Source organism: Sipha flava, unplaced genomic scaffold (genome assembly GCF_003268045.1).
Source record: "Sipha flava isolate LNK unplaced genomic scaffold, YSA_version1 179_pilon_pilon, whole genome shotgun sequence".
In the NCBI taxonomy this organism is placed as follows: Eukaryota; Metazoa; Arthropoda; class Insecta; order Hemiptera; family Aphididae; genus Sipha; species Sipha flava.
In genome coordinates, this window is record NW_020272149.1 from 614,462 (window position 1) to 626,562 (window position 12,101).

The 12,101-nt window shown below is 26.8% G+C and overlaps 1 protein-coding gene and 1 long non-coding RNA gene across 3 annotated transcripts in view; both read right to left on the reverse strand.

Annotated features, from left to right (window-relative positions):
* Positions 1-283: 283 nt before the first annotated feature.
* The window catches only part of LOC112680709, a 17,550-nt gene continuing 5,732 nt past the window's right edge, over positions 284-12,101 (reverse strand). For both annotated transcript variants that reach the window (XM_025550889.1, XM_025550890.1), the window contains 2 exons: positions 1,047-1,184; positions 284-919 (listed from right to left, as the gene is read on the reverse strand). In XM_025550889.1, coding sequence (XP_025406674.1) covers positions 498-919; positions 1,047-1,184 — 560 coding nt within the window. In that variant the 3' untranslated portion in view covers positions 284-497. The remainder of the gene's footprint in view (positions 920-1,046; positions 1,185-12,101) is intronic.
* LOC112680711 lies at positions 5,130-6,204 on the reverse strand. Its single transcript, XR_003148338.1, has 3 exons — positions 6,114-6,204; positions 5,733-5,895; positions 5,130-5,231 (listed from the first exon to the last, which is right to left on the reverse strand). It is a non-coding gene; the product is annotated as an uncharacterized LOC112680711 (long non-coding RNA).

Sequence of the window (12,101 nt, forward strand, 5' to 3'; positions counted from 1 at the left end):
GTTATTACTATAGTTTATAATAGCGTTTCCCAAACTGGTCCGCACGTATACCGGAGGGGGTCCGCAAATGTAAATTTAAAATATACAAATTTTTATTATTATTATTGTTTTTTAATTTTTATTTGTATTTAGGGGTCCGCAATCATTTTTATTAACTCTAAGGGGTCCGTCAGAAAAAAACTTTGGGAAATGCTGGTCTATAATAATATAGTGTATTAAGCAAATTAAAACGGATATTTCAAATTATGTTTCGTTGATTTTAAGACCACAAGAAAACTATATATACATTTATTTTGGTCTTTTATTTTTTACTTAACATGGTCATTACTTATTACAAACTGAACTATTTATACTTAGAAGTATAATAATCTGAAGTAGAATACTTCAGGTCGGCTCTGTAGACTGGGTATGAAAAAATTAAAAATTTTTATACTATAATATTAATTGTATTCTAAACGGAAACTATCCTAGTCATTCGATTCTAGTTTCATTCTTCCCTAGTCGTTCACTTCGGTGCTGTACTCTTCCATACGTTCATAGATTTCTAATGGGTTGCAATATCCAGCATCATCAACTTTTTTACAATTTTGTGTACAGCATTCTTTGTAAGTAAAACATTCTTCCATATCGTCCAAACAGCCGATTTGATTAAGAATTGTTACTTCACACGGTACTATAGATGATGTGCTGACATTCAGCTCATCCGCCACGCTTTTTGCTAAATCCAGCGTACGGACCTTACCATAGGGACCGTTGTCAATGATCCTGACCACCACGTTTTTTCCATTTTTTAGAAACACTCGAACCAATGTGTTTATTGGTAATGTTTTGTGAATCGCAACCCAATCATATTTACCATAGATTGTGTATTCTGTATTGGCCAAAGCATTTTTAAAAGAACATTGGGAAATTTGATCACCTAATTACACCAAAATGATAAAAGTATAATTATTATTTTTACATAATATTATGGTTATAATATTCGATTAATTTTATTCAGCCAGCCAAACTAATTCTCATCTATATTAGATATCGGTGAAATTTACTTGTTACTGATCTTCCACGTTCCCTACACTGTCCACTGATCCATGACGGATCTTTATAACAGTAATTGGAACAACATTCAGTACTATTAAAGCACGTTGTATCCCCAGTACGTTTGCAATTAAATGGTGTACATTGTTCTGAGAAAAAAAAATGTAATAAACTGTAGTATTGACATATAATGAAAAATGAAGAATAAATAAATATTTTGTGATTTTTTTATTACAAAATACATTATGAAAACATGAAACGTAATGATGTTGCATTTGCAACTTTCCTTCTATTGCTTCAATTTATTACTAAGTAAGTTTTAAATGCGTTTTGTGTAGGTACAAATGAAAATACAATAATTTAAAATGCAATTGTTCTCAATTTTTGATATTTTTTCAATTTTTTTGATTTTACTCATTTATAAAAACAATTTTAACTAATTTTTTCACAAAATTTACTTTTTTTAATACTTTTTAAACAATTTTATAAAAGTTTCATGAAATAAAATTATCAAATTGTTTTAAGCCTAAATTACATGATGGTTGTTTATATATCTTATTGTCTATTGATATTATTGTATGTATGGTATAGTAAAAATGATAGTTTGATTATTTTTAAAATCTTATCGATTTCGTCGTACTTTGATTATTGGATTCATCGTATTTACAATGCGTACAGATAAGATTATAGTATATTTAACACAAAAAAGTTCATTAAAGTTATTTAAAAAAATACCGTATTTAAAACCATATGAATAATAAATTATTTACTGACTGGAGAATGAAAACTGTTAGATGGTTTACCCGAAGAATTGACGATAAGCGATTTAATTTATTTTAAATACGCTTCGCTCACATCAAACAACATTGAACGTTATTTTTCGAAGTATAAAAACTTACTGGCTCCAAACCGAAGAACATTGGATTTTGAAAATTTAAAAAAATACTTACAGTTCAATGCAACAACATTTTTAACTATGTATTTTTTATATTTCATGTATAAATATTTATACATTGTAAATAATGAGTCAGTGATATACAAGTAATATATAAATTACAATAAGTTAATGACAGATAATATAAATGTAATTTTATGAATTATAACGAAACGATATTTTTTTAGTGCAATTTTAGATTTTTTAAAGTGCTATTTTCGGTTTATTTTAGTATAATACTGCAATCAATTTTACTACTATAATATCGTGTCCTAGTAATGAGACTTAACAAAATTTGTTTCATTATTTAATAATGAAAAAAATTACATTCAATATTATATTTTATATATTTTTTTATTTTTTTTTTTATATAATAAAAAAAATATTTGTTTTAATAATTACGTGATTTAGCGTTATAAAGTATTTACAGTTCGCATTGAAGTAAACTCATACTCGTACAATAAAAATTCACTAAAGTAACACAATACTACCTATAGCAGTAAAACATGATTTTATAGATTCAACTCGTTATGAGAGAAAATGCTAATTTATTAAGTATAGATATGATCTAACATGATTTATCAAAAAAACATTTATAGAACAATAATGAATACAAGTAGTAGGAATTTAAGAATTTAATTTTTAATTTCTCTACGGAGTAAATGCAAAAATCCAAAATATAATAGAATATTACGACATCTATATAACTTCAACATTTTTAGATTTACCTATAATTTGTGGTACTTGTAGTATCCAGTTCTTATTTCTCTATTAACATTCCAGTTTTTATTTTCGAAAATAATAACAATAATAGTTTAATTTAATTTAAAATAATCTACTCGTAAATTATATTAAACATACTGTATTTTTAGTAAATACGAGTATAGGTTAATCATACATTACTAAGATTGTTGTGAACCATAATTACAATCTTTTTTTTAAAGTAAACAGGTAAATGAGTTAAACATTTCATAACTCACAAACAATGTTCTGCTAAAGTTAGAACTTATATTCACAGGTATTTCTTTAAAACTACCTTATTTTCTTGTAAAGTAGAATTGTTGTAAAATATATTAAATGTAAGCTACTAAAATTTCCTTTATAGTAAGAATTCATGTAATGAAACTACAACTCTCAATTTAATTTATTTTAATTGTCGTTAGACTCGGTCAGCAATGTTGTATATTGTCTAGATAAATAATGAATTATTATCTATTATCTTAGCTAAATAGCTAAATAAAAGTGTTATCTAAACGAATTTATCTAGATAAATTAATTTTTACTCGCATCAATAAAATAATTAAGAATCATCGTAGTCTAATATGTAACAACTAATAAATTGTTACAAGATAGAAAAAAATTTTAATTTAATTTATCCTACAGAAATAAATGTTATTTTTATTCCTTAATAAGTTATCACAAAATACAAAAATAATAATAATTATAATATTACAAATTTACTTATTATATACATATAATATATATATACCTACTACAGTTTACAACACAAAATAATAAAAACATAAAAAGATTTGACTTTTATTTTTCTGAACCAACAAATAGACAAACAATATAGTTATTACCATAGTTTTACTAGTCTAAATAACTGTCCTAAATTAACCTTTTTATAATTAAGGTTACGGTTCCAGTATCAGTTTTTTTCGGTTACGGTTCTGGTCCTTGGTCATCACGTCACCCGATTTTACATTTTTTTGTTGGATTGAAGGGAGAGAAGGGATTGTATTTAAAGGTTACGGGTTTTTAGCGTATCATTTAAATAATTTAACTTGGAGAGAAAAATATTTTTACTGAAATTATTATTTTACCTCGATTATATTAACGATTTTCCAGTTTAGTTTAGAAAAGTTCCTGTACAATTTTGTTTTATAATGATAATAAACAAAGCACAAGGATACTTAATTTATTATCAACTTATTGTGGTGTAGATATGGAAAATTACAGTTTTTTAAATGGACAATTGTAGGTATCATTTTCTAGAGTTAAAAGACCTGCCCATTTATACGTTTATACGCCAAAAAATAAAACTCTGAATGTGATATACCAACAGATTTTGACTTAAGTCATTTTAAAACTGAGTAGATCAGTATAAATTCATTTGTATATATTCATAAATAAAGTTAAATTATAATTATAAACTAACTACCTAATATTTTCTAACTATAGATTCATTAGAATTATTTGTAAATATTATTATTACTATTATTATTATTTTTATTCATAATTCAGCTACTACTACTATTTAGCACATGATCAAACTAAGTAAATTAAAACAATTTAGAATTTAACTTAGAGAAAGCAAAAACTACATATGAACGAAGCCGTTTAGTTTTGCTAGTAAATTATATAAAGTTAGTATATTATGTCTCCGTATTGGCCCACTTTGTTCAATAGTTCAATATTATAATCGTCGTCCAGAAGCAATATGTATATTATACATATATATATATATATATATATATTTGACCTAAATGTTGTACTAAACAATTGTATCAAATATCAATATTTATAATACAATATGTATAAATAGTAAATAACAGAACTTGTACACACAACGTTGTAATAACGCTGATATTTAGTTATATTTCAGCAAGTGACCGATAACGGCATTAAAGTTACACGGATTTATACTCATGAACTTGAAGATACGTCCAAAAACAATCAGGAGTTTCTGATATTTTTTCTACACGTAATATGCATATACACGTAATAGATCAGGTAGTTTTATTGAAAACACTTATAATACTAAACAAAAACAAACATAAATTACAGATTTTCTACTTTCATAGAAAATAATGTATATTTACCCAAATGACAAATACTAATAATATGAATATATAATAAATACACATTTTTCTCCATTATTAAACATTTTTATTTCAAATTTTTTTTAAATTCTAAATTCCCTCGGTAACTCAAAGTTTCGATATTTGCGACTTCAAGATACCGAGGTTTCACTGTATATATATATATATATATATATATATATGGAAACACAGCTAGTAATAATAATAATACATAATTGATGTACAAAATCTAAAATAATTTTAATAACATTTTAAGATAAATTTTAATATTAATATAATAATAATAATTATGATAAAATAAAATATTAAATGTAATTAATAAAATCTTCTTTTGTCAATATGAAAATCATTTTCTTGTTACTTTCATTTTTTGTAATATTCTCTAAACGTAGAATTGTGAATTACAAAAGGTACTCAACATAACTACTCGTAATAATCTGTATAACATAAATTAAAGAACAAAAATAATAAACACTATCAATTTTTTTTCTCTGTTATCAGCTGGTTAAAATATCCTATTTAGCATTTAAATATTTGCATTTCTAATTCGTTTTTGAAACTTGGTTAAAATAAATATTTGAATAATATTTTTAATATAAATACTATTATCTCTGATTATGTTATAAAGGTCTTTAAAACTTTGTTGTTTATTATGTTGTATGTAGTACTGTTCGGTTGGGCCGATTTTATTATTAACTGGTCGACTGAATCGGTTAGATCACCACTATCATAATTCGGTCATTTCATTTAAATCTGTTAACTTTAAATTTAACATTTAAATCTGTTATCTTGACCGGATATTTTAATATTAATTCAATATTGTAGGCTACAACTTATTTGCACACATTTACCTTTTTTACCTTTAGTTTTTGTAATACTAAAATATCTACTTATTACCTATTAAGTACTTGATATAAAAACAATAAACATATACGTACTTTTTTCTATCACTGTACAACTATGTTAGCATTTTTAGCAACTTATGGTACATTTAACATGATTATAAACCTTGGATTAATAATATTATATTAATTTGTTTACATAACAATTCATTTTTCATTCAAATAGTATTACAAGCCATAGCGTACACAAGTTGGATAGCTAAAAATAAAGGAGATTATATAATGAAGTAAATAAATAAATTTAAATAATAAAAATGTCTGTTTTTTATAATGTATTAAAACAAAATTTAAATATTAAAAATAACAGAATATTATTTGATCATTAAACTGAAGAACGAACTAGTAAAAAAAAAAAATTACGACTTGAAGTAGGCAGTTTAAACATAAATTTTCTAAAATTATATTAGGAGTACTTACAGTTTAAAATTCAAACGTCTTTCTTTTCTATTGGCAAAAACATCTAATATTGACTCTGTATCTAAATCTATATCCCGATGTATATTTATTAATGCTAGACCATTCAGTCTATCTTTACTAGTTGCATTTCTTAGGTAGGTTTTGATACGTTTAAGAGTAGAAAAACTTTTTTCGACCGAAGCTGTCGTAATTGGCAATATTGAAAACCTTTTTAACAATGTATATATATTCGGAAAAATATCTTCTGGACAATTTAATAATTTATCGAGAGAATTATTTGGCATAATGGTTTCTGTTTTCCACTTAATTTGTATTAATTCAAACTCTCCTTTTAGGATTGAATTATAGGAATCTATACTTAAGTCATCCTTATAAAACTCTATAGCTGGTTTAACATCTTGAAATGTGCTATTTATTATTTTAGAGGATAACAGACAAGAAAATGAAGTAATTAAATTTTAATTTGACTTGAATCTTTCATTAAAAAATGAGAGCTAATCATCTATGTACGGATAAACAATTGATACCCTATAATATGAGCAATAGTCACTATTATTAACAGCATAATTTTCCCGATGTTTTTTAGTTCCCACTGTTTTTGGGATAATAGGAGATACACCAACCTGTTCAGCTATTTTTATAGCAGTGTCATAGATTTCTTGAAACTCTACTTCAATTCTTAAATTTTGTAATTTTGTAGCAGTTGTTTCTATTGAAGTTGTAGCAGTTACAATATCTATGTTTTTCATTTGTAGATATTTGGAAATTGTGTATGTTATATCAAGTACTCTCTCCATTATAGAGCATGCCATCAAAAATTGAAAATTACAAATGACTTATGTAAAATAATAGTTTTTTGTAATTTTCTAAAGTCATTAGATCTTCTAATGCAGAAACAATTTCTAAAAAACCATCAACAAATATTGCAAGAGCCTCATGTCTTTCAACCCATCTGGTTTCACAGTATTTTTTTAACCCAGAAAATTTTTTGCATTCTAATTTTTTTTTCAATATATATGATCTTTTGGCTGACATTTGAAAAAAAGAACTTACATCTTGAATAATATTTAAGGTATTTCTGATTTGTTGAACTTGAGATGCATCATTAAGACATAAATTTAAGCAATGTGAAAAACAGTGTGTATATAGCTTTGGGATATTCTTTTAATATAAGTGCCTGAACTCCTCTAAATACTTCACCCATATTGGCTGCACCATCATATCCTTGGCTTCTCATTTGCCATAAATTGAATCCTAAAGCACTCAAAGTATTTATGATTGTCTTAGACAGCTCTTCTCCAGTAGTACTATGTACTGGTAGAAATTGTAAAAAAATCCTCTCTTATTTTAATAACATCAGCATCAAGGTATCATATATAAAGAGAAAACCGTTCAACACTACTAACATCAGTAGTTTCATCAGCTAATATGATAAAAAATTTGGATTTTTTTTATTCTGTTAGAAATGTTGGTCTGAATTTTATGACATATAATTGAAATTAATTCATTTTGTATATCTGCACTAATATAAATTGAATTTTTATCACAATTTTTAATATGAATTAAAAATAAATCATCACCACAATCAATATAATAACGTAATAGAGCTCTGAAATTACCGTCGTTATGTAACGGCAAATTTAGACCTAAAGTACCTAAATCATGACCATCTCTAAGAGCTAGTCATTGACACTCATAATGAATTACTGTTTTTATTATAACTTTCATAATTTCTCTGTTTATTTTTATTTCACTCTCATTTCTTTTATGTAATTGGACATATACGTCATTTTGTTTTTTATTAACTATTTTTAAGAACTCAGCAACTTTAGTTGTAGAAAACTTAGGATATTCATTATTTTCATGTATTTTAAAGTACTCGATGGTATCTTTCCAATTCATAAACGGTTGACGAACAAATGATTTTGGGGTGAATGCATACTTTTATCAGATCCTTCTCTTTTGTAGAATAACACACAATACTTGCAGAATACTCCTTTATCTAAATCTGAATAAGTCAATTAATTCCATTGTAACCGAGATAAATTAAATTTCCTTCTTTTATTTCCAAATAATTTTATTGGAAAATCATAATTACTATCTGGTGTCCATGTATTTTTTAAAATATCTTGACATACAAAATTCTCTACATTTTTTTCACAATTCTTCTGAATATATTTGGCAATATCATTTTTAAAAATTTGCATTCCCAAAAGTGTATCAGGTAACAGTAACTAAATACAAACATTAATCAAATACATTAATTTATACACAAATTCACAATTACATATTCCCATTAATATAATATTTAAATAATTAATATGTATATATCTGAAAATATTTATGAATATACTGTTCAACATTTAGTATTTTTTAATATTTATATTATAAGCAGTGGGGTATTCGTAATTTTTTTCTAAGGTATACGCTTAGCACATAAGCTTTTATTGGTGGTAGGGGGGCTAAAACCCTTAAAAAAATGTTCTACCTATCTAAACTCAAAATAACATAATATGATGGGGACGTGGGATATACCCCCACCAGACTTTTTTTCTAAGATGTTGGGGGTGTATAAAAATTCAACAAAAGTATTTTTGGGGGATTTGAAGTGGGCGCACGCCCCCTTAGTCCCCTTGGATCCACGCTATGGAAGTCTACACTTTAAACTTATCTTTAATTAAATTATAGGTATATATCATATATGAAACATAATATTTATTTTCATGTAACCTAATTTTTTGTTATGTGTAATAACATTTTAGTATTAATGTAAAATAATTTGCACAAACTTGCGACGAATAAATACTAAGTGACAAACTGACAACAATAAAATAATTAATTATCAAAATCTATCCAAAAACATCGTAAACAGATCAGTTAATATTGTGATAAATTTAGAAACAAAACTTTTTGACTGTTGATCTATTTTTAACAATTATAATATCTCCTCGAAATTACAATATCGCACGCGTCCACCGGTATTAAATTCTGATGTATGTAGACGCTTGGCAGTTTCCGACCGTCTTAGCAGAATATCCGAAGTCGGGGAAAATTTAATCGAAGTTTATGGGGGCGCGAGGCTATTTTTGGACAGTGGCTATAGTATATAATAATAATAATAAATTCTATACTGTTGTTGTATAATGTATGCCTTATGGTGATGAAAAATTAGAAGCTTGCATATACCCAATGTTGGATTGGCCTATCGAGAAATCGGGAATCTTCCCGATGGTTTGGTCCTTGTTTGGGCCGCTCTATATTATTAGGTATATATTTACCAAAAAAAAGTTTTATAAAATAAATAAAAATCATTAAAAAAAATATATATATATTTAAAGATGCATTAACATCAAACTTCAAGTTCAAGTTGGAACTGATGAATCATGTGACTTATCCAAAACTATTATAGCTATAATTATAGTAAAGTTACTGTAGATTTTACTAATTTAGGGGTGAAACTAAAAAAATTTTGAAATTGATGCAAAATAAAGCATTTTTTGGGAGGGGGAGGGGTAAAATAGTTTAATTTACGGTTCATGGGCTGGTTTTTTTCATATTTCCTGGGTCGAAAATAATTGCCAATCGGCCCCAGCATATACCCGTTATGTACAAATGATTAGTTAGCGTATACCCATGATAGACGAATTTTCTTAAAGGTATACGCATAATCCAAAAACAGGGATCCGGGTATACGGCGTATACCCGCATATACCCTCCAATACACCACTGATTATAAGCATATTACAAAAAAGTTTGAGTAGAAAATATAATTTAAAAGAAATATCATAGCTCAAATTATAAAATAAAATAATACCTTATACAGAATGACCACACGAAAGACCATAACTAATCACCAACAATTATAAGTACAATTAAAGTATCTTTAAATTTAAATAGTTATAGGCCCAAACTGGGGTGGATCTAGGGTGGGGGTTCAGGGAGTCAGTTGACCAAAATTAATATTTGTTGACAAAATTGGCTGCTTGGAAATTTTTATCTTTTTTTAGACATTGATTTGGACTCTTGGACAGTTGGCCCATCGGAGTTACTTGAAAAATGAATGCCATGTATATTCAAAATTGAAAATTTTTCAATTCATAATTTATATTTCCAGTTATATCGTTTTAGTAGAAAGTTAAATAAATCATATTTTATTCCGTACATTTGCTGCGCTGATAAAATTAGATTATATTTATTAATCGTAAATAAGTCACTATCGGTGGTATCACTAATTCTAAAATGTAATATAAATATACATATACACTTTTACGAGCATATTGTGTTTTTTTTTTTTTTTACAAGATACCTATTCATTTCTAATTCAGTTTCATTCCTAATAAATGGCCTCTTGAAATGGCTTGACCCACAGTTCTCCGACTCTGGATCCGCCCCTGGGCCCAAGGTAGGTAGTAGATTAATTATTGATGCAAGAACAATAGTAAATATTGAATGTGTTCTTATACAATTTATATAAATACTAAAATACATACATAATATGTCCTATATAATGTATAAGTACCTAATGAAAAATAATGAATAGGTACACAAACATTTTTCTTACCTGTTGATTTATAGTATTCAAATCAACTGAACAGACCAAATTGTGAACTGGCTCAGAATCATGTTTGCTATAAAACAAAATACATAGGTATTTGAAAAATTTAAGACTTGGGCAAGTTGTCATGTTTTTTGAATTATTATATAATAATGTCATACCTCTTCCTCGAGGCTTCAATAATAGGTAAAATTTGTTTTTTTAAAGTAGTTTAACAAATTATTGTTCGAAGACCTTTCATGTTAATTTTTTAAATATATTGAAAATATCAAAATAACAGTTTAAGAATAAACAAATTAAGAATCAATAGAATGAATATTTAAAAGACAAACAACATTTTTCTATGAAATTCAGATAGGTGTATGATAATTTCACTTGTACAATTTATAGATAAGATTAGACCATGGCTAATATACTAATATTATTACCATGGATATTCAGAGTATAGCCTATAATAGACCAACAGCTATTGTTACGTCTGACCGTGACGCTTCGTGGCTATTAATAACTATTTTATAGTTTGATAAATGATAAACTTGGTTCATGGATTCCTGGTATTATGAGGACGCCACACCACCTAAAAAAAAATGTACAAACACGTGTTTAAGCGTTTCAATTACGGCTTATTGAGTAGTTTTAGAGAAGAACCTAATACAAAACCTAATACAAAACCTAATACAAAAACCAATATTTTGGAGATAATGACATAACCTTTTTTTATCTATCCCTAGGAAAAAAGTTACAAGCATTTGAAAAAGTAAAAAATTGGTTTTTTTTGTTTTGGTCTCTTGTGTTAAATACTGAATATACAAAAAAACGGATATATCATTATTTCCAAAATGTTCTCTATAACTTTTGAATTAGAGTTTTTGTTCTAAAATCACTCAGTGAGCCAAGTTTTTGAATCTGAAAATTCTTAAAACTAAGATTTTACGTAAAAATAAAATTATATTACGGCCGACTGTTCTCATTTCTAGCGGCAACTTTATTAGTCCCCTCCTTGCTACGACGCGCGACGTTTGCTTCGACAGCCGGCAAAAACCGGTCCGTTATCGGCGTTCCGTAGACCGAAGCCCGCAACTAATAATAGCTTATAGCTAAATAATATTATATTTTCATAAGATGAAAACAATAAATGATATTATGTTAGTCAATATATAATATTATTTTATTGTACTACTATTATTTTTGGTGGGCGACAACTTGTATAATAGCGGCAAACCGCCAAATTCTGACCTACGTAAAAACTTTGTTTTTTTATTACAAAATATATTTTTGTTTACGAAAAAAAAATCTTTCATAAAAATTATAGAGTATTGTTTGAACCCGAGCCGGTTTTCGCGCCTGTGACAAGTGCAGTGTGCCCGTTGGACACCTATCCGTTGTCACCCCGCTGCCTTGTGGACGCCGGAACGCGCTTGCGCGAACTTTTG